The 26,401-nt window shown below is 40.2% G+C and overlaps 3 protein-coding genes across 5 annotated transcripts in view; 2 read left to right on the forward strand and 1 right to left on the reverse strand.

Annotated features, from left to right (window-relative positions):
* Positions 1-875: 875 nt before the first annotated feature.
* Positions 876-9,230, forward strand: dph7 (diphthamide biosynthesis 7). Its single transcript, XM_068734278.1, has 10 exons — positions 876-917; positions 1,260-1,432; positions 1,836-1,969; positions 2,050-2,137; positions 3,026-3,120; positions 3,509-3,669; positions 6,516-6,588; positions 6,668-6,733; positions 6,894-7,066; positions 8,146-9,230. Exons 2-10 carry the CDS (start codon positions 1,301-1,303, stop codon positions 8,553-8,555), a joined length of 1,332 nt encoding a protein of 443 aa, XP_068590379.1. The 5' UTR covers positions 876-917; positions 1,260-1,300; the 3' UTR covers positions 8,556-9,230.
* Positions 9,231-9,401: 171 nt separating this feature from the next.
* mrpl41 (mitochondrial ribosomal protein L41) lies at positions 9,402-10,745 on the reverse strand. Its single transcript, XM_068734279.1, has 2 exons — positions 10,694-10,745; positions 9,402-10,014 (listed from the first exon to the last, which is right to left on the reverse strand). Exon 2 carries the CDS (start codon positions 9,988-9,990, stop codon positions 9,583-9,585), a length of 408 nt encoding a protein of 135 aa, XP_068590380.1. The 5' UTR covers positions 9,991-10,014; positions 10,694-10,745; the 3' UTR covers positions 9,402-9,582.
* Positions 10,746-11,134: 389 nt separating this feature from the next.
* The window catches only part of pnpla7b (patatin-like phospholipase domain containing 7b), a 38,359-nt gene continuing 23,092 nt past the window's right edge, over positions 11,135-26,401 (forward strand). The window contains exons 1-15 of one of the 3 annotated variants that reach the window (XM_068734261.1): positions 11,135-11,182; positions 12,140-12,180; positions 12,711-12,785; positions 16,824-16,911; positions 17,334-17,410; positions 18,050-18,144; positions 18,678-18,818; positions 19,281-19,440; positions 19,613-19,693; positions 20,211-20,339; positions 21,374-21,454; positions 22,087-22,207; positions 22,292-22,372; positions 25,276-25,355; positions 26,096-26,245. In XM_068734261.1, coding sequence (XP_068590362.1) covers positions 12,142-12,180; positions 12,711-12,785; positions 16,824-16,911; positions 17,334-17,410; positions 18,050-18,144; positions 18,678-18,818; positions 19,281-19,440; positions 19,613-19,693; positions 20,211-20,339; positions 21,374-21,454; positions 22,087-22,207; positions 22,292-22,372; positions 25,276-25,355; positions 26,096-26,245 — 1,398 coding nt within the window. In that variant the 5' untranslated portion in view covers positions 11,135-11,182; positions 12,140-12,141. The remainder of the gene's footprint in view (positions 11,183-12,139; positions 12,181-12,710; positions 12,786-16,823; positions 16,912-17,333; positions 17,411-18,049; positions 18,145-18,677; positions 18,819-19,280; positions 19,441-19,612; positions 19,694-20,210; positions 20,340-21,373; positions 21,455-22,086; positions 22,208-22,291; positions 22,373-25,275; positions 25,356-26,095; positions 26,246-26,401) is intronic. The other 2 variants (XM_068734262.1, XM_068734263.1) reach the window with 2 other exon arrangements.

Genomic DNA, 26,401 nt, shown 5'->3' on the forward strand with positions numbered 1-26,401 from the left:
AATGATTCTCTCTGCAGACCTCACATTGTGTGGATGGATTTGTATGTGACAGTGATTATATGTGTATGTTAAAAAACAGAATAGACTGGAAGACTGCAGTGTAGCACTGGATGAGCAGCTCTTGGTGCAGGGTGAATTTCCTGAGCTGGCAATATGACAATATTCAAAACTTTCACCCATATACAACTATGTAGTTACACATTTCAAGGCAGTTTACACTCTTGATTGTAAATACATTTGCAAAAACATTTGCTCCTTGGGGACTAATAAAGATCAACCGCTGGCATCAACACAATAATAAAAAATAGACTGATATGTTGTTACACACTGAGGCCACAGGAGGCCAGAGTATATCCATGACTATAACCACCATTCTCATACATCCCATCATATTTACCGTGAGTCAAGGTAGTGGCATGAGCAATATTGTTAAAACAGAAAACATATGAAGACAGACTGAGGACATACCTGTTACCACTAGAAAGTAGTATTATGATTTGGCGGACGTGACCAACACCAATATAATACACTACCATACAGTTCCGGTAAATACCTTCAGAATAAAACAAGCCAAAGCTAACGGAAGTGTAGTAGTTGGATGGTGCCTTTTGTAATGTATTGACTATGAATGCATGTAGTACTTTTGTTGTGATACCTGCAACCACAAACATTATTTTAGCTATCTCTGTAGCTATCTCTGTAGCTGTAACGAGTCGGTATTCAAGACTACGTTATCGATCCAAGCACGTGATGAACCATACACTGTATGTGTGTTAAACTGGCGAGCCGATTCGCCCCAGGCACATACTCTAGTTTCCGATTTATTGTTGCTGTTTCGCAGTGGTCCCTGAATGCACCCTTTCGCCCAGCGGTGACGTAACGACGCATACACTCGTCGGGTCGGGTCTGGCTCCCATGTGAGTTTTGTTGATACTGATTTGTTCTGTGGGTATTCCGTGTTAAAACATGTATCAGCGGAACGCTGGCCATGTTATTCACTCGTTGAATATCAGTTCACTATCTGTAGAGTCTAACTGTTCACAGTTTGGTCTCTGTGAGACTGCAGTAAATTGTAGGTTGCTAGCTAACTGCCAAAGAGATTATTTAGTTAGCTCAGATAGCCTACTGGAAGTTAGCTAAATTTAGATGCTATTACTTAAAGTCCAACGTACGAACTACTTAATAGACTTGAGTCTATACATTGAGTTTACTTTTGATTTTACAGTCCTGGCGTAACGGGACATCATTTTGTTTTTTAGTTATTGCACTAGTACAGTGACGTAATGCAAAGCAGGCGGTCATGGCTTGGAAATCGAAGACCCGCAATCTACAGGTGGTGGACACGGAGCTGAGTGCTGACACGGTGGAGTGGTGTCCTGTTGCATCGAGCCACGACATCCTGGCCTGCGGGACATATCAGATACAAAAAGGGGTGAGATTACATCCGAACAGTCCCGGTACATTCCATTACCTGTCGTTTAAACAGAACCCCAACGACACTTCTATGCTATCTGACCTGTTTTCATGCAGGTGCACCCTGTAATATCCTGGAGCACCCTGTAATCTCCTGGTGCACCCTGTAATCTCCTGGTGCACCCTTCCAGGTGAACCCTGTAATCTCCAGGTGCACCCTGTAATCTCCACAGGGTGCACCTTGTAATCTCCTGGTGCACCCTGTTATCTCCAGGTGCACCCTGGATTAATTGTGCAGCCTGAGTTCTTTGTGACTTAAATGTATGCAGCAGAAACGGGTACATACCGGGGCAGCAGTCTGTCATGCTCCTCTTGGTGTCTGACTGTTGACTAATTATGTCCCTTTTACCTACTTCCTGTAGGCAGGGGAAGAGGATGCCCCCCCAAACCGGACTGGTCGTTTGTATCTTTTTGAATTTCGGCGGGAGGGATCCATGAGCCCTCCTCTTACTGAGCTACAGCGCATTGACACAGCGGCCATTTTAGATTTGAAATGGTAAGAAATCAGGTTTGACCAGTGTGGCTTTTGATGTAACTGTCTGCTTAGTTCTGGTTAATTCTTTTGCATGTTCTCAGGTGTCATGTGCCACTGTCAGGGGGGGCCGTGCTGGGAATGGCAGCTGCCACTGGAGAGCTGCAGCTGTACACACTGTCAGACAGTCAGGTGAGAAATGTGGCATCAGAGGAATCGCAGCAAGTGAGGTCTAATATTTTTTGGTATATAGTTGATGTTAGTGTACAGAATCAGTATGTAAAGTTTTTGACAGGACACATGATCGTTGAATATATCAGCCTCTAAGATCAACACTGGTGGAAGACCGTCTTTTCAACCACAGTACTAAGTCCAAATGTGCCGTTTTCTTATAAGCAAAGAGCATAATTCGAACCAAACTCAGTTATAATACCGATGTGGCATTGCCTGCAGGTGATTTTTTAAATCCTTTCTCATTTATTTTATTATGCAACTTTTAAAGTACATTAAACTGCCAAAGTGTCGGAAATGTGGTATCAAAATAAATTGCATTGCCTTTAAGTCTTTAAGTTAAATGGCCAAACACCAAATTAGATGCTTGAGTGCCCTTGTATCTTACATAAAACGAACATACACAGTGGTGGCCAAAAAAGCTGAAACATTTTACTATAGAAACACAGTGTAATTGCAGTCGAATACAACAGTGTCATTTTGAATTGCTATTTTTCAAGCTGTAGTCTTTGGTTTGTGCTGGACTGCATTATGTTCTGAAGACTAAAGAGTTTGTTCTGGATGGACAAAGGCCTTATAACATACTACTGTCCAATTAAACACTGGACACAGTGTCAACAACATGGAACATGATAAGCTCTCACAGCTGCTGTGCTGTTACTGCTTCCGTCTGTTGGAGACAAGGACAAGCCCAAGTGAACCAAGACATGCTGAAGCTGTTCACTTCACTGCTGATGTAAAATGATGTGGCTGGGCACTGACAAGTGTGTTAGTCTGTTACTATGTATTATAAGACTTAGTGTGATGTGGAAGTCTGTGCGGTCATTAATGAATGTGTGTATCCAATAGGAAGGAGGCCATAGACTGCACCCTCTGTGCTGTGTGGAGGTGGGAGCAGAGCGATTGGCTCTGTCGTTAGACTGGTCCACTGGAAGAATGGACAGGTAACAAACTCGCCATGGTCCAGGTCCCGAGCCCCTGCATCTCTGTTTTTCCTTATAATGGTTTATGTCAAATATTGTACAAAAAACCCTGTTCAGTGTTGCCAGATTGGGCAGTTTTCTGTTGAATGACCGATGACCATCAAAAGCAAATGTTGATTCAGCTTACTAAATCAACTTTATTCCTATTTTTATTATTATTGAATCATATCTCTGTGACTAAAGACTCTATCCATATGAATGTTACATTGTCATTAACATTATGTACGCACATAAAACCCTCGTCTAAAAATGCCAAAAATTGGGCTACTTTTATGACATATGAGTGTATTGGAGGCTCTGGTTGGGCTACTTTTTGTCAACATTGGTCATGTCCCACTCTTTGTGTCAGCAGCAGTGATGTGCGGGTGGTGTGCAGTGACTCTGCAGGCTGCGTCAGTGTGCTCTCCCTGGCTGAAGGCGCTCTGACGGCTCTGTCACAGTGGAAGGCCCATAACTTTGAGGCCTGGATCTCAGCCTTCTCCTACTGGGACACACAGCTGGTTTACTCTGGTAACATTCCTTTAAATCATTAATCTGCCACATTTTTAATAAATACTTGCAGGTCTGTCCCTGACCTCTTAGGAGCCCCAAGCTGAACATTTCTTTTCTTTTTCTTGTGGCTGTCAACCTGCCTAGATTAAATTAGGATGGTTCTATGTTTGGAATAAAAACAGTAACTGTGTTATGGAGGTGCATAGGTACTCCATACCTTAAAGTTAGTGTTGGTAATGTTGGGAAACTAGCAATTCAATTTATTTTGTATTGCCCAAAATCACAAATCACTAATTCTCCTCAGAGAGCTTTACAATCTGTACACATACGACATCCTCTGTCCCAGGACCCTCACATCAGAACAGGAAGAACTCTCCCCAAAAAAAAAACATTCAAGGGGATAAAAAAAGGAAGAAACCTTAGAGAGCAACAGAGGAGGGTCCTCCATCAGGATGGACAGAAGTGTGATAGATGTCATGTGTACAGAATGAACAACATAACAGTTACACATTCAATGCATATGACAGAAATTATTCATATAATGAGAGTAGTAAGTATAATAATGATGGAAAAATGACAGCTACTAATAATAACAGCAGCAGTGGATATAGTATAATAATAATAATAATAATAATAATTAAAGCTGCAAGCAGCGATGGACAGGTCCTCGTACCTTTGCGCACGTCGGGGATCTTGCGAGACCTTGGCTTACGCGGCCGAGAATGTCTGCGACCATCGGACAACGCGACCAAGAGTAAGATGTTTTTTTCCTGCTTGGAGTATTTGACCCTGGAAATTTTGCATTGCAAATAGTCCATCACTTCCTGTAACCACTGTGTGGCGCTAAACAACGTGCATCTACATGCATTATGTTGCTCTATATCAAGTGTAGACAACATCATGTAAATGTCATGTGAATCGGATATTGTTTGTCAAATAACGCTGATTTCCTTTCCCCATTAGGTGGCGCTTTGACTTAGATGGAAAATTGGCTTGTAGACATCCTCAGGCCATGATTGTTATCAAGTATGGCAAGTTTGGGACAGATTTGAGCAAGTCCGGTGGAGATACATCAACTTGCTGTTTCATGGGGAGTCACGTAAAATGGCCGCCACACCACGGCTACACCATTCAATCAAACGTAAAGCTTTTGATAACTTTTAATCACAAAGGTCTTTAGATTGTACTGACCAAATTTGAAATGGATCTGAAAAATTCCCTAGGAGGAGTTTATTAAAGTATAGCGCGTAGAAATGGTCAAAAATTAAGGGAAAATTCACTCAAAGAGCAAAATAGCCGACTTCCACTACGGTTTTTCGAGCAGTCTCAAGAGACTTTTTTTGAAGTCTCCATGTGATACATGTGCCTACAAAATGTCATACATCTAGGTGTAACGTACCACCAAGGTTGTTGCATGAAAACTCATGAGTTTGATAAGTTTTCATTATAAACGTCTTAAGATCGTGCTGAAGCCGATCGCATAAATACTGTAGGAGGACTTTGTGAAAATACAAAGCCTGAAAATGGGGAAAAATGGCCAAAAAGAGCTAACTACTGTAGTGTCCCTTAGTGGCTGAAGGAAATTAAAATGTGAGGGTACATTACAGGCTGCTATGTGGGCATTTGTTTCAAATTTTGTGATAAGCACAATGGTTTTAAAGTTAGATTGATTGATGTACAAAGCCACGCCCCTTATAAGTTCATTGGTCCATCTCTTCTTAACACGATAAGTTATCAACACGTTTTTTTATGACATCGATTCAATAATGATCCACATCAAATTTGGTAGCAATCGGACGCAGCGTTTAGTAGCGGTGCGCTTCAAATTTAGAGTGCATTGATTGTAGAGCAGATGGAGCTGAATATATGTGTCAAATTTCACGTTAATCGGACATGTGGGGTGATGGCTGTGGCCTGTGAAACTGTAGGGGGCGCTATTGAGCCATTTTGTCATATATGAGCATGCAACCCATAAAATCTCAATAATAATAAAGCCCTGAAAAATGCGATTTTAGGGGAGAAATAATAACAATTCTTTGGATTTCAATAGGGCCTAATAAAAGCAGCAATGGTATCAGTAATAGTAATGTGACTACTAATAATAAAGATAGTAGCGGTAGGTGTCAGCAAGACCAGGTTCCAGATATAACCACGATCAATGGAAACCTGTGAGGAGAGAAAGCCCAAAGACTCCGGGGAAGAAGCAAAGTCAGTAATGAGCATTAATGGGCCATGAATTCATACAGAAGGAGAGAGAGAAGAGGAGAGAGGAGCTCAGTGTATCCTAGGAAGTCCCCCGGCAGTCTAGGCCTATAGCAGTTTATCTAGGGCTGGACTAAGGAGAACCTGAGCGAGCCATAATTATAAGCCTGAGCCGGCCCTAACTATAAACCTGAGCCGGCAAGAGTGTGCTAGATTTAAAAAATGATCCAACCGAAAAACCAAACTTTTTCAATGAAAGTAGCTAGCAGCACTATCTCTGAAAGTTGCTAAATCTAGAAAGAAAGTTGCAAAGTCAGCAACACTGACAGCTTGTCCCTTCAGGCTTCCCTCCAAAGCCCCTCCCCTAAATTATCATTATGAACATAAACAACCAACATGGCTACTGTTAGTACTCAGAGCTGTGAAGCTAGCAGCTTGGAAAAGTCCGGTGACACACAATGTAGACAAAGGTAGCTTGTCCAATTTTTGCATCTGGGTCTAATGAAATGATTTGACCTGTGACAGCCACAAATACCGCATTTCTTTGTTTGTCAGAGCATTTGATTCATTGATTGCTGTTGGGATTGTAAAGAGAATTTAAGAAGTCTGTCTGTCTGTCTGTCTGTCTGTCTGTCTGTCTGTCTGTGTGTCTGTGTCAACAGGTGGTGATGACTGCAAACTCAAAGGCTGGGATCTCAGGGTTGGTCCCTCTTGCCCGACCTTCACCAGTAAAAGGTAGTGTCACCAGCAATCTTTTGGTCTGTCCGTTCAGGCGAAGCACACTGACAAGTTCTGGTCTGTTGTTCTCTTGAAGACACTCAATGGGTGTGTGCAGTATACACAGCAACCCCCACCGGGAGCACATCTTGGCTACAGGCAGGTAAATATCGCAGTGACCTCTCTATGGAAAAGTGGTGTTGAGTGAGAATGGCCTTTGACTTCCACGTTTTTGCTCTTCTTGTCTTGAACAATCAGCTGGCTCAGTCTTTCAGTCATGTGACTGTCTGCCCATCTTGTGTTCTGGCCATCTGTGTTTGCAGCTATGATGAGCAGGTTTTGCTGTGGGATGGCAGGAACATGCGACATCCTCTCAGTGAAAGTCCAGTGGGTGGTGGAGTGTGGAGGCTGAAGTGGCATCCGACCGATCAGCACCTGCTGCTGGCAGCCTGCATGCACAATGACTTCCACATCCTTCACTGCCAGCAGGCACTAGGTGAGTATGAAGGAGGAAACACTATGAACTCTGGTTTTTATTGTTGGTTCGTCATTCAGTTAGTTAACCCAGGTACCAAGCTTTAGTTTGGCCTCCTGATTCATAAAATGTAATGACACCAGGGCAAAAACAGTTCATCAGACAGAAAATTAACTGGCAGTTAATCGATAAATCATTTCAGGGATTTTTCAAACAAAAATGCCAAACATTCTCTGGTTTCAGCTTCTCAAATGTGAGGATTAGCTGTTTTTCTTTGTCATATACAATAGTTTACTGAATAGCTTTTGGCTTTAGCTATTTCTACAAACTGGGAATGTTGTTGTTCACAGCATTTGATCATGACAATGATAATTTCTTGCTGCCATAAGTGACTTTTTGATTGGAAATTACTGTGAAATGTAAGTATTCATGGGGGAACAAAGGACTGTTGGAACTTCATTCATCATGCCTCCATGACTTTGGGTCACTTATAAAAAGCGGATGATAGTTATGCTTGAAGTAACTTTAGTAAAATGAGAGCGACAAGAGTGAGTCACATTGCCCTGGAACTTGAAAGAGTAACTGGACACAGGCTTTGTCAGACCCCAAAAGCAGTTTAGCATTGCAGTCCTCCATCTTCATTACTGAATACGTTGGGATCCAGGAGCTGGTAGACATGTTAGTTGGCCTGAGTTATTGTTGTATGAATGAAATGGATCCCGTAAGGACCAGGATGCACCTGTACGAAAACTTTGACCCAGGCATGCGTACGTACGTTATGGAGATGCAGATGGTGAGGCGCTCAATTAAAACCAGACCGTAGAAATGAAATGTAAGAGGTATCATACATATAATTCCACTTTATCATAAACATTCAAACCAGCAGTAATATTTGTGCTAATAAGCCATTACTATTTCATAAACAACTTTCAATTGTAAATCAACTCAAATCTCAAATCAAATTCAGCTCAAGTGTATGAAAGGTTTTATAAATCTGAATATTTTGGATTCTATGAACTGTTTAATAAATAAGAGCAATTTATGATTCTGCCCATAAGAGTTGTTGTCTGAAACATCAATGTTTTTCTGTCTTTGTCCAGAGGGCGGTGGAGGAGCGTGTCCGGTCCTAGCCTCCTACATCCTGCACAACTCCCTGGCGTACGGAGCCGACTGGTCCCGGCTGTCCCTGGAGGAACCGGCTCCCTGCTCTCCTGTTGCTGCAGAACCAAAGCAAAGCCTCGCAGAGAGTGGAGGTCACTTGAGGATTCAGTATGAATCTCCCACCGCCAGCTTTGACACTTCCCTGGAGGATGATGCAGGACGATACATCCCAGAGGGCATTGCAGCGCCCCATTTCTCCCCTACTGCAGGCCCTGCCCCGATTCCTAATGAGGATGCCCATTCACTGTCTTATGTGCTGGCAAGCTGCTCCTTCTATGACCATATGCTGCATGTGTGGCGCTGGGACTGGACTCCAGATCAGGTTCAACTGGAATCAGAGCCATGCTGACCAGGCTGGAGCACTGGCACTATAGAAATATACCAAGTTCTGCAGAATGTATAGCCCAACAAATAGTCCCCAGACTTATCACAGAATATGCAATTAGGAAAACCTTATATTTTCTTAATGACTCTTTATTTGTATAAGCTTGTATTTAAACAAATTGCTTACAATCCTCACTGTTAGCAGAAAGATCAATACCACCATTTTCCCACAAACTTTTTCTTTATTATAGCCGTTTTAAGCACTTTGTGACCGTGTTAAGGAAAATTGTTCTCAAAAACAACTTGCTTGACTCCATGCAATGTGTGAATTGGTCCTCAAAAGGAAATTCTCTTAATTTGCACCCTTCTACCTTTTATAAGGACGATGGGCTCCTGGATTTAGTTCAGCATTGATGACAATGTGGATGGGTTGATGCTTGATGATTTAACCCAGATTAGCAGGTTGAAGGCTCCCTAGTAATGAACCTCATCCATCCATCCATCCATCCATCCATCCATCCATCCATCCATACCCCTTTTTGTAAAGAGTGTTCTGCCAGCATATGTGGTGATCTTCACCTCATGATTTTGTAAACTTTATCACAGTAGTAGAACTACATTTAAAATAGCCACTTGAATTGCTGGTTACATTCATTACACTTCCTGACCAATAAAGCTACATTATCAAGTTCTACGTTCACTGTGTCTTAACTTGGAGTCATGTCTTTAAAATCAAAGGGCTTTGAGAAAAATTAACTACTATATGGTAGTATAAGAGAATGTGAAGAATAACTATGAATAGCCTCAGGACAGTGTTGAGTTGTTACCTATACTTAATAACCTTTACAATTACTAATGCACAACTACAGCATAGATCATAGACCCTTACCATTTATTTTGCCAGATGATGAAGTAACAGAAAAGTCAATCACTTGTAGGAACAAATATTTTTCTAAATATAACAGTCCCATTTGTGACATTATCATCCACTTTAGTCTGCAGCTTTCAGTCTACCCAGCAGTCTTTGCAAATACATAACACTGAGTCCATCTTTAGCGCACATAGTTCTTGGGATAAAGCTTGAAGAGCTTCCCCTCCTGTTTGGGCTCAAAACCATATTTCTCCAGCTGTCCTTTGCTGAAAGTGCCCTCTTCAAAGTCTTTCTTGATCTGAGGGGCCACCACGTCAGCAAACACACTTCGTGCTGTGAGTGGAGGCTCTGTTCCTCGAGGAGAGCGATATGACACATAGGGTTTCAGTTTAAAGCCCTCCAGGTTAGGCACCACAAACTCTGGAATCATGGTCCGTATGGACAGAAACTTTCTGCTGGAGAGCCTCAGTCCAGTGGGCCTGGCGCCTCTGCCTTTATTATGAGTCCTTGATCCCCGCTTGCTGGTGAACTCAGCCATCCTGTCTGCTCCTCTGACCAGACCCCTCATCAACGTGGATAACACACCCATCGTGCCACAGCGTTCAGAGAAACCCTGTGGAGAAGAAATGACTGTTAACACAGTTAACGCATACATGTGTAAACACACCGATTCTGCCACCACCACGGTTGTCATTTTATTTTTCAAAACTGACGAATTATGTATATCCTTGTATGAACGTGGGGATACAGTATGACAACCAGGGAATCATGGGTGTCCAGAAAAGCAATCATCTTCTGACACGCGTACATTAACGTTATCTCAGTTTGTTTGATAACACTTACCCTTACTGAAACAATTAAGACTGTTAGCGTTAACGTTACCTGTTATTAACGCATTGATCGTCATGTAGTCAAATGTGTTCAGGTGATGAAAACCTGCGTAACAATTCTGATTTAACGTTAGCTAACGTTAGGTAAGAGGACCTGTAACCTATTGCTGCTTGTAACAAAATAATTTCCCCTCGCGGGATCAATAAAGTATGTATGTATGTATGTATGTATGTATGTATGTATGTATGTATCTAGCTATCAACTGAAAGCTTTGTTTTATCAGTTAGCTCATTACGTTAGCTAGCTAACGTTAGCTACATAACGATAACTTACGAGCCTGCTAACGCTGTTATATCACCTGCTTGCAAGCTAACTAACATTTGACGTTACTAAAATAGTCGTTATAGTTAAAAAAATTGCCCATAAGTTCATTCATTGTCACAAAATTGAACTCCTCTCACCTTGAGTTCGCTGTTGGTCCGATGAGAGCAATGTGCCGAACTGTCCAAGGAAACGCTCAGTGATTGGCCGAAAGGCAAAACCAACCACCAATTACAATCAGAGATACTAGTATCTAGACTGTTACTGATGGAGGTATGTCAAGTTAGCCATAGCTACGTAGTACACAAATTAATTCCTCTTCAAAATAAATGTTTAAAAGGCACAATTAGTATGCGCAAAGCAAGTATATATCTAGTTCTGTGGTAATGTTAAGCAGAACTATAGCTATAATATGTACCACTGAAGAGTAAAATCTAGCTATTAAATTGCACCGTACATCCTCTTTAAACACAGTCCACAATGCCTTCATCACGTCTGGGTCATCTAGATTTTCGTCAATACGGATTTTACTTTGAAAGCCCTTACAGGATATTGAGATTGTTTTACCACACAGGCTTAACACTCTTCTCAGGCATGTAGCAATAGACACAAACTTTGATACAAGAAAGGTACGTGGGAAAATTGTTTGGTCGGTTCAGTCAAAAGGGGTAAACGTCAGTTATATTGCTGAAGCTTTATTTATTTATTTGTATTTGTTGTCATTGCATACTTGTTTGTTTGTTCAGTTTTTCGCTTGCATTGTTGCGGACTGCCCCCGCGGACATGTGTCTGAGAATGAACGGTAACGTTACGTTAGCTATAACAAAGTTACATTTATGTTAACTAATTGTGGAATTGCATGTTGGCTCTCTTCGTACTGTTAACGTGTTAGCTATCAGTAAATATCAAACTATAGAAGTGTGAGTTATTTTGCTTTATCACTACGTCAAGCAGGAATATGATGCTCCGTGTTGTCGCCAAACTCATTAAATATGTGGCTCTGGTGCTCTCCTGCAAACGCACTCACGTCGACCAAAATAGGATAAGACTATTACTAAAATCCACTTTTCATTTCGGCATATATAATTCACAAAGCACTAACAAAAACATCTTCCATATTTGATGGAGTGTGGCTCAAGAAGACCCGGGACACATGCAAAGTCAACAAGTGTCTGGTAAACAAACTAAACATGACAGCCGACATCTTTCCTCTCGTCCCCTGAACGACCTGTGCACCGTTTTGCAGACTTGTGTGGCAGCCTGTTGGTAGAGCTCAGCTGTGAGTGAGTGGAGAGCCAGTGTCTGGTTACGAGCATTGAGCTTGTGACCTCTGTTTCTGGAGCGGAGCAGCTGATCTTTACCCCAGATTCTCTGTGCAGCAATGCATCAGGGTCCAGGGTTCGAGTCCCGGGCTATTTTGATCTCAAAGCTTCATCAAAATATAATTCCAGAATAGCAACAAATCATCTTAAGTTAAATGCGCATTAATTTCCCTTGTGAAATGAATGAATGTCTGTAGTTTAAATTCTTTCATTTCACTGTTATAGATTGTGTTGTTTTATTGCTGCATTATCTTTTTTGAACAGAAATGGAAGACAACGGTAAAGAGAAGAGCTGCAGTATACCGGTATGTTGTTCCTATTCATTGCACTTCTTTGGCCTAATGTTAAGATCAGTGTCCCATGCAAATACCAAAGGCCAGGCACAGAGACTCTATACTTGTTTAGTCTTTGTTTGTTGTTGTTTTGGTCTTTTTGTAGTTCTTTTTTTGTCTGGTTGTTTTGACCCTTTTTTTCATTTTGCATCTCTTAGTAGTTGTTTTGTGTATCTTTGTAGTAATTTTTGTGTCTCTGTGGTTGTTTTTCCTCTTTTCTTAGTCGTTTTGAGACTCTTTATAGTTCTTATATCTCTTTGAGGTCATTTTTAATCTCTCGAGTGTCTTTTGAGTGACAGGTGAATGCCAGGGGTGCCCCTGACACATTGGGCCCCTGGGCCTGTGCCTGTAGACCCAATATTCCATCCATGCATGTCTTTGTCCTCAGCGAGACATTTAGGCAAACGATTGTCACAATTTAACAGTTTTTACAACTGCTCTGATTGATCCCATGTCCAGTTGATTTCATTCTCTCAGTGTTGTTCCTGTTCTTGATGTTTCAGAGCTTGGTTCCGTTCGGTACTGAGATCGGGGCCAAGATGACGCAGCTTGTCGCGGAGAGGACAGAGGCCAACATGGTAACCACCAACAGTCAATCTCTGACTCCAGAGGTTTGACTGCGACTTTGGGCCTCATTCATTAACTGTTCTTAGGGAGACACACTGGGTGAATACGGTAAAAAACAGTGAACTAATATATATCACCATGAAACGTCCCCAGTTGATTACTTACATTAAGACAATTATTTATTGTATTATACGTTTTCTGAAAATGTTGTTTAAATATGCAAATGAGGCATTGTCTTATCATAAATGTTTTAATTTGCATACATATCCTGAACAGATTTCTGAGCATTGGATAAAGCCAGGTTCAAACATCTTCTTTCATTTTGTTGACAAAGTAGATTCAATTGTTTTGTTCAGGGAATTTTTGATATCTCTCCTTATCACTGCATGAATCAGGAAATACTGTCAACAGTCATAAAATCCATTTTCTTCTTGTTTTTAGTAATACAATGTTATATAAAACAGGCTGTGAATGATATGTGAACAATCCCCTTCAGAATATTGACAAGAATGAGACACTCTGGTGTATTTACATTACATTACAGTCATTTAGCAGACGCTTTTATCCAAAGCGACTTACAATAAGTGTATTCAACATAGGTATTCAAGAGAACTACTAGTCACCAGAAGTCATAAGTGCATCTCCTTGTTTACACAAGCATCTAAGAGCATGAACCAGAGCAAAAGAGCTACTACAGTGGATATTTCTGGCTCAGAGTCTGAGAAAAAAAAATATTTTGAGAAAACGGCCTTTAGAGATATATATTTTAAAATGTCATACATATTGAAGACACTACATGTGAATCAGATACAAAAACATGTAACTAATAGACATCACCATGAAATCACTGACATTAAGACAAAATGTGTTAAACAAATAATGACACAATGCACATGCATCAGAAGTGGTGGAAATGTGTACGTTTTATGGGTCTTGTGCATGGGTGTGCCAAGATGGCTCAATAGTGTCCCCACACATTTTTAAAGTTGCTGTACCCACCCCATTTCATGTAAATTTGGGAGGCAGAGTTACAGAAAAGTGTCTTGGAGATATACCCTAAACCAGAGGTATTCAATTAAAGTCCAACGAGGTCCAGTTAGAGAGAATTTCCTAATCAAAGGTCTGACATCACAGTAATGTCTAACTTGCTTGCTGATTTAGTCCTTTATATATTGAAGTAGCCCAACAGTTGTATTAATGTCTGTATGTAATCAACAACTGGCTGTCATTTCAAATATAAAAAGTTAAATTGAATAATATCTCAACAATATTTATTGTCCGATTTCAAATTTAAATCGATGAATTATAAATAATAAATACTCTAATAATAAAGAAATGTTCTTCTTTTGTTAAATAAGGGCTGGAAAAAATAAAATAAGTGTCACTCTTAAAATATAGTACTTCTTTTTAGAAAAAATTATTTCTCTGAATTGTCCTGCAGCTTAAATTTTTTTTTTAATAGAAACATTGCTGTCTACGCACCAGAGTTAGGCAAGAGGCTATTTTTCATCTGTAGTCAAGACAGATGTTACAAAGTAAACCTAAAAACAGAATATAAGATTACATTTACAAAGTTATACAATGTTGACAGTTTACAATGGGTTAAAATTCCTATAATTCAGATGTGAAGTGATTCTGATCATATTGGACTGGAGATTTATTTTTCTGTGACTTCATTTCAGATGTGAGTGGGTGCGTTTGCTCAAAAGAATTGTGCTTTGTCTCGTAGTGGCGCTTCACATTACCGCTTTTAATAATCGTCACGGTCTCTGAACATATGAGACACACTGGTTTTAAACTGCCTGTGGGAAGAATGAACATGTAAGAGTCTGTCCATTCTTGGTTAAAGACTCTGGCCTCTCTGGTCTCTCTGACCACTTTTCTCTTTTTGGAGAACGTCATGTGAAATAACTTCTCTGACTCCCATATTATTCTCAGACTACTCGTTCTCTCTCCCCGTCGCGCCCGTGTGTCTAAATCTCACTGGAGTTGGGAAGTTTATCAGAATACGCATATTTGATTGGCTGAGTAGCATCACGTGACGTAATTTACAACACATGTAATTGGTCGGTGTGTTTCCTGAACCGCTGAACGAGTGCCGTAAAGGCTGGAAAAGCTGCACCGGTTAAAATAGAAGTGCTCCGTCAAAATTTAATAATTCACAATTATCTATCGGTTTTAGGTCCAGGTACGGATACAACGGCGCCTGGTTTGATCACTACAATCTTAAGACCTTTGCAATGCTACATTTTGAAGCCTTTTAATTTTCATGGAAATATGATGCCGTGAAAAACATCTCTGCCATGAAACAGGAGTTCTTGCAACTTGAGCAGAGCGGAGCACTTGCGGGCACCACCAGCGAAAATCGTGAGATTCCGCGATAATCTGTGTAACAACCACGGATGTATAAAGAGAACAACAAATGCATAAAAGGTTGCTTTACCTGGTCGACGTTGAATTGCTGTTGATTTGGTCATATTTCCCTGTTTTTTGAGACATTTTTAAGCTTGGATATATAATCTTACATTTTTGTGGTCAAAGCAAAATATAAGAAGAAGAAGAGAAGTGTAGAAGAAGAGCAACGACAGAACAAGCATAAACCCGACCTGTGGGCTCTCGCACGCGAGTGTGCTTTTTTCACTCTGTCAGATCAGCAACACTAAATATGTTCTACACAGATGTGAAATACAGTACCTATTATATGTAAAGAAAGGACATACAATAAAAGTGTCTACAAATATTACAGTGGTGACAAACAATGAGAAAGCAAAAGGCACGCTCTCAACCCAGTTTGTGAGGGATTGCGCAATCTGAGGTGAGGCACAGCTCGTTGCTGCCTCACCTCACGTGTCTCCTCTCTGTTTGAACAGGACATGCGCTAATTCAGCGATTTTGATTATAAAAATGCTTGAAATGATTGGAATCATACAGAAATTACATTTATCGCACAGATCAGTAGAGAAATATTAATATTTATTTTATTTTTAGCAATATTTGTTTTTTTGGTGACATGATGGCTCTGCCTCACCTGCCTCCCCTGGCCGCACATCCCTGGCTGGATTAGAGTCCAGACCTGAAGACATCGACAAGCAAATTGACTCATAGTCATAGCAACACCTACTGGCAACTGGAAAATTATATTTTTTATACTTTTACATACTCCTCCTAGCAGGTAGGCCAGTTCCACCTCAAGTGTTGTCAGGTAAGCCTTAGGACCTTCACTAAGCTGTGTTACAAAGCTTTTGCGTTTTTGGTGAATGGCGTTGCCATGGTAGTGTAGCGAATTTAGGTGTTTTGCAAAAAACTAATTGTTCGTACTCCACTCTGCACAGTTGCATCTTTTTCATATTTTACACGTTTGAGAGTCCCAGCCTGAAGACATCTACAGGCCCATTTTGCATCAATTCTACAGTTGTATAATATTATAGGATTTAAATGACAATATTTTGATCATTATTCATATTTAAAAATAAATATTTTTGTTATTCTATAAAGCATTATAATCTTTAAAAAACACTAACACTTAAAAAACTGAATGAGAAATAGCATCCCATACATCTTTGTTTTATTCTATATTCACTACTGATTCTTCTAAATATGACAGCTCATTTGGTGTTCACCCCTTGCAGAAGTACCTTCACTTCTTCTAAAGTATTTAAGTTTTTTTTACATAGTATTAGTACTAATCATTTATTTTGGTCCAAGTGATCGGTAAGGGTAGCTGGTTAAGTCAGCATCAATGTTTTATAACCCACTTCCACTCCTCGCTGATTGGTTGGGATGGCTCTTGGTATGACAGACCCTCCACGCCAACAAATTGAAGACCAAAATTTAGGAAGATATTGGTGAATGAGGCCCGTTTTTGCATGAATGTAATTAAATGCATCTTGAAGTGCAGTGGAGAAAAGGATGAACTGGTAACACATGAATGACTCCGGTGTTCCTGCTCTTGTCATTCAGCACATTACATGTGGATTGATATTTTAGAGTTGTTTCTTTTAAAGAACTGAGTAGAGCTCATTTTAATGTGTTGTATGTTTTTCTTCCAGTGGACAGCTGTGCTGATTGGAGCGGCGACAGTTGTTTCTATCATTGGAGTTGTTGTGTTCCTTCTTTACAGAAGATACAAACTGTCAAGTCAGTGCCTTGCACACTGTGTAAACTGTTCTGTTTCAGAGTACATTAGTATCTAAAATGATGCAGTATATAAAGATGTGCAAAATACACCCAAATACTCAGTTAACATATTAATATGGGTTGTGTCAGAGTGACTGTTACGATGATGTTTTTATCATATATCAGAGACAATATAAATGTCGTTCACAGTTCATATAAGCATGCATTTTAAGGGTTAAGTCTAAACTGTTTTTTATCTTTATTTTTGTATTCACTGTATCAATAATTTTACTGTTTGTCCTATTCAAAAAAGAAACCAAGTTGTCACTGAATTAGTTATTCTCAGGGATTAAAAGCAGGGGGATCTAACTTGACAGATGTACTGCATCAGTTCATACAGGAGGTTGCAAATGGTTTTACAGAAGATGTATGGTATGTTTCAGAGGAGGCCGGCGCTCCACACTATCGCTTTAGGAAGAGAGACAAGGTGATGTTCTACGGGCGAAAGATCATGAGAAAGGTAGGTGCCTTCTTCAGCATGCTACTCGGTGTTGCTCCTTTTGCAGACATTTTACACACTTTGCAGAGGGCCACGTCTATCATTGACTCTTCAGTCACAATTATTGTAAACCAATAAGGTTGTTTAAAGCTACAGATTTAAAGCCAAGATAACCATTGTCACTGTAGTACATGAGATAGATCATCTATTAAAAAAAAAAAAGTTCTGTCCTCTGTTTCCTTAAGCTTATAATCACAGTTTATCATCTCAAATCTATGCAATATTGATTCTGGCACCCAACAACACATTTTGGAAGTGTAACTTTAGCCCACTACTCTGAGGTGATTTGTGCTTGCCTCCCGTCTTTCTTTCTTGTTTTGCCTCCTGCTAACACCGTGACATAATCATGACGTCTGCTGTAAAAGGTTATATTGTAACAGCAAAATAATTCAATTTTTTTTTTTGTAACAATTGTCTTTATTGTCTTTAATTCTGCAAGTTCAATAGACTAAATATCCCTCTCTGCTGCTGATGTTTTCATTACATTTTAACTGATACTTTGTTGGTATCTTTCTTTGTTGGACGTGTTGGACAGACGAACGGACAGAAAGAGGCAATTTACTACAAACATGACAAATCCCCAAACCTTTCCTGTTGCAGGTTCAGACGTTGTCCTCAGCCCCCGCCTCTACTTCAAACTCAGCTTCCCGTCAGAGAGTGAGGAAGAGGACCAAAGTCCTGTCTATAGCTCGCAAGTGCGTCTCTTTTTCAGCATGTGGTGTAGACAGATAGTCTATAAGCTGACAGTTGAAAGTTCATTCTTCAACTTAGGAACAGTTGTTTGATAAAATATTATTATATTATTTTGTCAAAGAAGATAAGTTGGTATTTTAAGATACAAAGGAACAGGGACAAATACATAGTCAGAGCCAGTCTCCACTAAATATTGGATATTTTTTCAATAATATACAATATGTAAACCCTTGTTAATGTCATTCAGAATTTCCTTTAAAAACAGAAATAAACCAACATAAATATATTGATGAGAAAGATTTGTAATATGAATGCACAGAGGTGTTGTGTTTTAGAAAAGAGGTAAGTTTCAGTTTAAATGATAGAAACTTGGTTTAGAGAGCTGCAACTCAAAATAATACATTTTTGCAGTATGAAGAATAACTTTTTCACGTGTGTGTGTGTGTGTGTGTGTGTGTGTGTGTGTGTGTGTGTGTGTGTGTGTGTGTGTGCGCGCGCGCACATGCACATGCACATGCGTGTGTGTTTGTTTAAGGATCCTGCGCATCCGGAGGGAGCCCCCCACCCTGCAGCCTAAAGAGCCTCCTCCCTGTCTACTGGAGGCTGACCTGACTGAGTTTGATGTGAAGAACTCCCATCTGCCATCTGAGGTGCTGTACATGCTGAAAAATGTCAGGTAAGTAAAATGTCTGATGCTTCATTTCCATCTTCCACATGAACAGGAGCACAGTTTCTATGCAGTCCCATTGGGACATATAGATGTAATGAATGCCAGTGTACTGAAATGGGATTTTCAGTGCTGAAAAGATCAGTCAATTAGTCAACTGTCTTGAAAATCCATTAATCGTTTAAGTCATTTTTCAAACAAAAATACTAAACTGCTTAAAGTATAGTCGTTTTTTAGGATTCACATCACCCTTCTTTCTCCACACACCATAGTATCTAGATTTGAAATTGAATCGGTGCATATATAGCACATCTATGTTGTCGGAATCATAATTGGGTTTGTTTTATCTTAGATATGATACAGTTAAACTAGAATTTCCATAGTGTGACATACTGTGACTATTGTCTCAATGTGGTTATTATCATTAGAAGTAATATAACTACTTTGTATGTGCACATGTCTTGTAACCAGGGTGCTCGGCCACTTCGAGAAGCCTCTTTTCCTGGAGCTGTGTCGTCACATGGTGCTGATCCCGCTGCATCAGGGAGAGGCGCTCTTCCGACCGGGTGACACCGACGACAGTATTTACGTGGTTCAAGATGGCCGCCTGGAGCTGTGCATCCATGAGAGTGTAAGACCAGAGGGTGGACCACAACACCTACTGCTTCACAGAATATTTCACACTCAGCGATCAATTAGTACATGTGTTCTTTGCTGTTTTGTGTTGATTAGTGAGGAACCCTTACCTGTGTTGCTGTGACTACTCTCTCATGTTGAGATGTGACTGTATTTTCTTACTGCAGGATGGTACAGACGCTGTGGTGAAGGAAGTTCTACCAGGAGACAGTGTTCATAGTTTGCTCAGTATACTGGACATCATCACTGTACGTCTTCATCCTCATATGTAATAGGCCTCTATTTTAGAACAGATAATTAACAAATATAACATACAATTAGATCAACTCTAATTTTGGTCAGTATGTAGAGTGAGCTGAGTGCTTTGCCTGATGGAGATTTCTAGTTTATGGTACTAGGTTCTGTTTTTGGCCGTAACTCAAAATTCATATGCTAATTGTGACAAATTCATACATATGTCTAATAGGATAAAAAGATAAAGTGATAACATTTTGAACTGACATGGATTTAAATTGCAACCTCACTGCACTGTGTGGAGGCACACAACTAAGAGGCTGTAATTCTAGTTCGACTGGGTTTAACTTTAATTTTGGACAAATTCTCTATCTTATCATATTATGTTTCAATCATTCAGTACTGCCCTTCTTTTTATTCATTCATGTTCGCATTTTGTATATCTTGTCATTGGATTTAATTCTGTTTTGTGAAGATTTATATGACTCACAACATCGTTATTTCTTCACACACTGTATTATCTGTAATCAGGGCTATCCTGCACCTTACAAAACAGTGTCTGCAAGAGCTGCAGTTCCCTCCACTATCCTGCGTCTTCCAGCTGCAGCCTTTCAGTCAGTCTTTGAGAAATATCCTGAAACTCTGGTCCGTGTCATCCAGGTAAAGTGTTCACTGACAATGATGAATATATAGCCCTTAATAGTTGAGGAGGTCGTCTGTGATCTTAATCCTGTGCAAATCTGCCATGTTTGTAATTTGTCAAGTTCCACCACAAATTACCCACTATATTTTGCAAAGCACAGGTGATAATATTAGTCCTGTGTGAATTGGTATCATGGTGATTTGGGGTTGTTTGTGGGATTTTTTTCTGGCTCTTCCCTGGTCAGGAATTTTTGAGGCTGCGTACACAGCATTTTGGGTGCTAATTCAGGAGGCTCGTACATAGCATGGAGACCCATTCACACCAGAGCGAGACATATTTTTGAGTATTCTATAAACATAAATAGGCCTACATAATATAATAATATTTATAACATTAAATCTAAATATCATAGTGTAATATTTTTGATAAAAGTGGATCTTTCGCAGAGCCTGGACACTAAGCCAAGGGATCATGTTAGTAAAATACAGAATTCACATATCCCGTGCTAATGCGCGGCACAAAACACAAACACAGGGGATCATTTCTAATTCACATGAGGTCCCCTGGTAATACTGGTCCCGTGCGAATAGGGCTTTTGATTCTTTAAGTGAGCTACCATCCTAAGCCCTATTGGCTTGGGACGAGTACTACCAGGGGACCTCATGTGATTTAGAAATTACCCCACACATCGGTGTTTCCTGCAGAGCATTAACACAGGATTAGTTAAGTCTGTATTTTTCTCAAATTTGCTGTCATCAACCAGAAATGAGGAACGAAAGAAACCAAAAACCTTGTCAAAGAAAAACAAATCCAACCCCAAGTCACTGAAATGCAGTTTCACACGGGACTAATATCATCACTTGACCTCTGTGTTTGGCGAAATATGGTCGGTGATTTGCAGTGGAATTGTTTCTTGACAAATTTCAGACAGGATCAAGATGATGGATGACCTCTGCATTTACTGTATTACAAATTACTAGAGGTCCCCATCTTGTACTCGTCCCCTTCTGTTGCCATAAACAGTGCTGTCTGTATGTTCTGTCCTCTGTAGATAATCATGGTGCGTCTCCAGAGAGTGACCTTCCTTGCCTTACACAACTACCTTGGCTTGACCACTGAGCTCTTCAACCCGGTACTGTTTTATGGTTTTGACTGATTGGGACTCACACTTTGTCCTGCTCTCTGATATGCAACACTGTCTTAAAGCATAGTCTTCTTAAGAGCATGAGTAATGTTTAACAGCAGGTTACGCACAAGAAGATACCGATACAAGATATCAAGACAGTAACCTAATTCTGCACAGCTGTAAAACCAACCACACCCAGTGGATGTGCAGCTAACAGATAGCCACAAGCAGCAGGGAAAGAGACAGAGGAGTGAATACCTTACATCTGTAGCAGACCAAGGCATAATAATTGGAGAGAGAATACAACAATAATGTAATTTATCAAAGATCAAATTAGTGCAGGGAAGAGGGATGGGGTTATCTTCATACAAACTTTTTACATTTTCTATATGTCAGCTTTACATAACGCATAGATTGAGCCAATCAAGCTAATGTTTGGTGCCACGAGTCAATACCACAGACGTAGAGAGGGACTTGATTTGACAACAAATAAACAACAAATAAAGTTCAAACTTCATATCCATCATGTCACGGATAGAGAATAGCTGATATCAGAATTCCACTATATACATTTAACCTTAGCACATATCTAATTAGAGAGGGTTTACAAATTAAATATTGATTTATGTGTGTTACAGGAGAGCCAAGCCATTTCCTTGGTGTCGGTGGCCCATGTTCTGGGTGACGGTCATCCACACAGAGGCCTCCGCAGGCAGCCTTCCCATTCTGATGATCTTGGCTCTGAAAAAGGTGACGCAGGTCAGAAACAACAACATTCCCTCAAAATTTCACAGTTTGGCAGTAGTACTGTGTGTAGCGATGTTTTCTTGTTACACATTACAGCAGAAAAGTCCAGCATATCTGACATGTCCACATCTAAATACAAGAAATCTCGCTCTGCCTCCACCCCGCTGGCTGTTACAGGTGTACACACACACACACACACACACACACACACACACACACACACACACACACACACACACACACACGGTATGCATTTTATACACATACATACTTATTTTATATTTTCTTCCCTTTCTTGTATCGATAAATCTGCATGCTACTGGATTATCTAAATAGATTAAAGCTACGTGTAATGTTTTTAATTGAAAGCCCTGGAACATGTAGAAAGACAAACATTTAGAATGTCTACAGTTGTGGTCAAAAGTTTACATACACTTGTAAAGAACATAATGTCATGGCTCTCTTGAGTTTCCAGTTATTTCTACAACTCTGATTTTTCTCTGATAGAGTGATTGGAACAGATACTTCTTTGTCACAAAAAACATTCATGAAGTTTGGTTCTTTCATGACTTTATTATGGGTTAACAGAAAAAGTGACAAAATCTGCTGGGTCAAAAATATACATACAGCAACATGAATTAGCAATTTTGGTGACTTAGAAAGTTGTGTCAATGAAATGAGCTTCATAGCATGGCCTCTTAACTTCTTGTGAGTGATTATGAGTGACTACAGCTGGTGACTTCTCTGAGGCCATTTAAATAGGGCTCATTGGATACAAACGCCCACAAACGCTACAATGGGAAAGTCAAAGGAGCTCAGCATGGATCTGAAAAAGCGAATCATTGACTTGAACAAGTCAGGAAAGTCACTTGGAGCCATTTCAAAGCAGCTGCAGGTCCCAAGAGCAACAGTGCAAACAATTGTTTGTAAGTATAAAGTGCATGGCACTGTTTTGTCACTGCCACGATCAGGAGAAAACGCAAGCTATCACCTGCTGCTGAGAGAAAATTGGTCAGGAGGGTGAAGAGTCAACCGAGAACCACCAAAAAGCAGATCTGCAAAGAATTAGAAGCTGCTGGAACGCAGGTGTCAGTGTCCACAGTCAAGCGTGTTTTGCATCTCCATCGACTGAGAGGCTGCCGTGCAAGAAGGAAGCCCTTGCTCTAAAAGTGGCACCTTAAGGCTCGACTGAAGTTTGCTGCTGATCACGTGGACAAAGATAAGACCTTCTGGAGGAAAGTTCTGTGGTCAGACGAAACAAAAATCGAGCTGTTTGGCCACAATGCCCAGCAATATGTTTGGAGGAGAAAAGGTGAGGCCTTTAACCCCAAGAACACCATGCCTACCGTCAAGCACGGTGGTGGTAGTATTATGCTGTGGGGCTGTTTTGCTGCCAATGGAACTGGTGCTTTACAGAGAGTAAATGGGATCATGAAGAAGGAGGATTACCTTCAAATTCTTCAAGATAACCTAAAATCATCAGCCCGAAGGTTGGGTCTTGGGCGCAGTTGGGTGTTCCAACAGGACAATGACCCCAAACACACATCAAAAGTGGTAATGGAATGGCTAAATCAGGCTAGAATTAGGGTTTTAGAATGGCCTTCCCAAAGTCCTGACTTAAAATCCCATTGAGAACATGTGGACAATGCTGAAGAAACAAGTCCATGTCAGAAAGCCATCAAATTTAACTGAACTGCACCAATTCTGTCAAGAGGAGTGGTCAAAGATTCAACAAGAAGCTTGCCAGAAGCTTGTGGATGGCTACCAAAAGCGCCTAATTGAAGTGAAAATGGCCAAGGGACATGTAACCAAATATTAGCACTGCTGTATGTATATTTTTGACCCAGCAGATTTGATCACTTTTTCTGTTAACCCATAATAAAGTCATGAAAGAACCAAACTTCATGAATGTTTTTTGTGACAAAGAAGTATCTGTTCCAATCACTCTATCAGAGAAAAATCTGAGTTGTAGAAATAACGGGGAAACTCAAGAGAGCCATGACATTATGTTCTTTACAAGTGTATGTAAACTTTTGACCACAACTGAACAGTATGTTTTCCTTCTTATTCGCTCATGTCAAAAAAGCAAACTCGAATTTTGATTGTTTTTGCGGGTCACCAATAATAACTAAATATCAGCAAATTAGTAATACTTCAATTTATTTGGTGTGCGTGAATAAATCACCATGTAGACTAAGATTTCCAGGACCATCAGAGCAGCACCTAAATAACAGCGACAGGGTAGGGTACTGTTTGAGAAAATCCCTGTTGTTTCCCTGCCTGGGGATTGCTACAATGAGGAAAAATAGAATTAGAGAATGTATAAAGAGAACTGGATAAATAGTTAGAGGAGAGGCCCCATTCACTTGAACGACTGACGGAAAATACTGTATGTCTGGATTTTGCTATGAGGGCATTTTACAACTTTTTGGACCTAATGATTTCAATAACTGCGATTCAAGTATTCGTACCAGGAAGTTGAAATGTTAATCAGTGTTTAAAAAGTATTTTGGGGCCCATAGCATCCCGTGATGTATCTGGAAGTTGTAATTCCTCGGTTTGCAAGCAGGCTTAGAAACTGTGTGTCTGCCTTACTGTTTCAGTGCTTTGGACAGCACACACACACACACACACACACACACACACACACACACACACACACACACACACACACACACACACACACACACACTTACTCACAACTACCAGCCCTGTCCTATCATTATGAAACAACAGCTAAGCGATAATCTCATGTACCTTTTACTTTTTAAAATAGAGCTTAAACAGAGGGGGAACAATGAGTGAAAAAAAATCAGTTGGCAATACTTGATCAGTTAGATTTCAGTCGGGGAGCCCCTTTCTAGATAAGAGAGGCTTTCACAAGATATCTGAATTGTAAAGAAACATGAATAATCAGTTTTTTGGGTGCTGCTCCAGTAAAAACTAGCCGCAACAGTAGAAACAGCAAGTTTCTACACAGCAGCCTCTAAGACACATCGGCACAATCAGGAGATGCTTATTATTGCCGATACTAAAGCCTAATGAGCAATACGATGACTGCATGTTTTTGTGTTATGCAGGTGAAATGTCAGCCGACCTCAAGAGAGTATATGAACGGGCTCAAGTTTCCAAAGAAGACACTCTGCCTCACACTGTGAAGGTCTCTGGATAAGGATGTTCTTTCTTGCACTTCCTACTGGTTGGAGTCCAGGTTTTGAACATCTGGAGCCATTTACACAAATATCATTTAGACTAGTCTGTAGTGACCGGTCTTCAGTTTGCTCCTAGATTAGTGTGATTGCAAGTCAACAATGTTGTGGAGCAAATAAGAGAAAGGAAAGAGTTTGAGAGTGCAGTAACAGGCTGGAAATCCACAGCTGTGAGTACAACATCAGTCATTCAGGACATTTGATGTCCCCATCCCGACAGACACGTTAACGGATGTACTGATTCCGCTCTGCTACAGAGCTGCACGTCTCTGAGTGTTTTTATTTTATTTTAGTTTGTCTTTGTAACTTCCTCCAGAAGACTTTGAAAGGAGCTGAGCATCAGCCGTGTTTGTTGGTTACAAACTGCATCTAATGGAGTCAGTTCAGTTATATAGTTCAGGGTAAAGCATCTCTCTGTTTTCCTGCCATTGATTTAGTTGGTTTAAGGATCAGAACTGGCAGGTGTTTGTTGTATTCATGTATATTGATATGATGGAGCAAATTAAAATGCCATTTTAATGTAGCCCAAAAACATAACCATTTATTGAAGCTGTACACTACAATGTTACACAGTAGAAACAATGGATCCCTTTAGCACACTGCATAGGTATAGACCGGGTGTTGTTACTTAGAATGAGCATTTAGTTTGTGCTTCCGTGTTTTTCTTAAGGACACTTTTCTGTCTCCTCAGTCTATCCTAAAGAAGACTGTGACGATGCAGCCCGCTCCATCTGCTGTTTACCACTATAGTGATGCTGGAGGAGGAAACGTCCAGCACAATAAAGTTAACGCCATTTTCCAAGCTGCCAAAAAGGATCTGTTGCAGGTCATCCAAATACAGGTAGAGTGCACATTTTATTGATTTGTTTCACATATTTAATCCCAGATCTTGGTTTACATATGGAAGAATTGAACAGCAATGGTGAAATACTGTTAAATTTGTGAAATATTATACTGCTGATAAATGCGGTTTGTTTAGGTGATTTGGCAGTTTTGT

The sequence above is a fragment of the Cebidichthys violaceus genome, unplaced genomic scaffold (assembly GCF_023349555.1).
Source record: "Cebidichthys violaceus isolate CVI_PGR_0920_01 unplaced genomic scaffold, fCebVio1.0.p SCAF_62, whole genome shotgun sequence".
Lineage (NCBI taxonomy): Eukaryota > Metazoa > Chordata > Actinopteri > Perciformes > Stichaeidae > Cebidichthys > Cebidichthys violaceus.

Bases quoted from the DNA above. Each gene is read 5' to 3' on its own strand.
- dph7 (XM_068734278.1), top strand. From the start codon at position 1,301: ATGGCTTGGAAATCGAAGACCCGCAATCTACAGGTGGTGGACACGGAG. The intron at 1,970-2,049 runs GTAAGAAATCAG...GCATGTTCTCAG, and splicing joins GCCATTTTAGATTTGAAATG to GTGTCATGTGCCACTGTCAG. The intron at 3,121-3,508 runs GTAACAAACTCG...TCTTTGTGTCAG, and splicing joins TCCACTGGAAGAATGGACAG to CAGCAGTGATGTGCGGGTGG.
- mrpl41 (XM_068734279.1), bottom strand. From the start codon at position 9,990: ATGGGTGTGTTATCCACGTTGATGAGGGGTCTGGTCAGAGGAGCAGAC.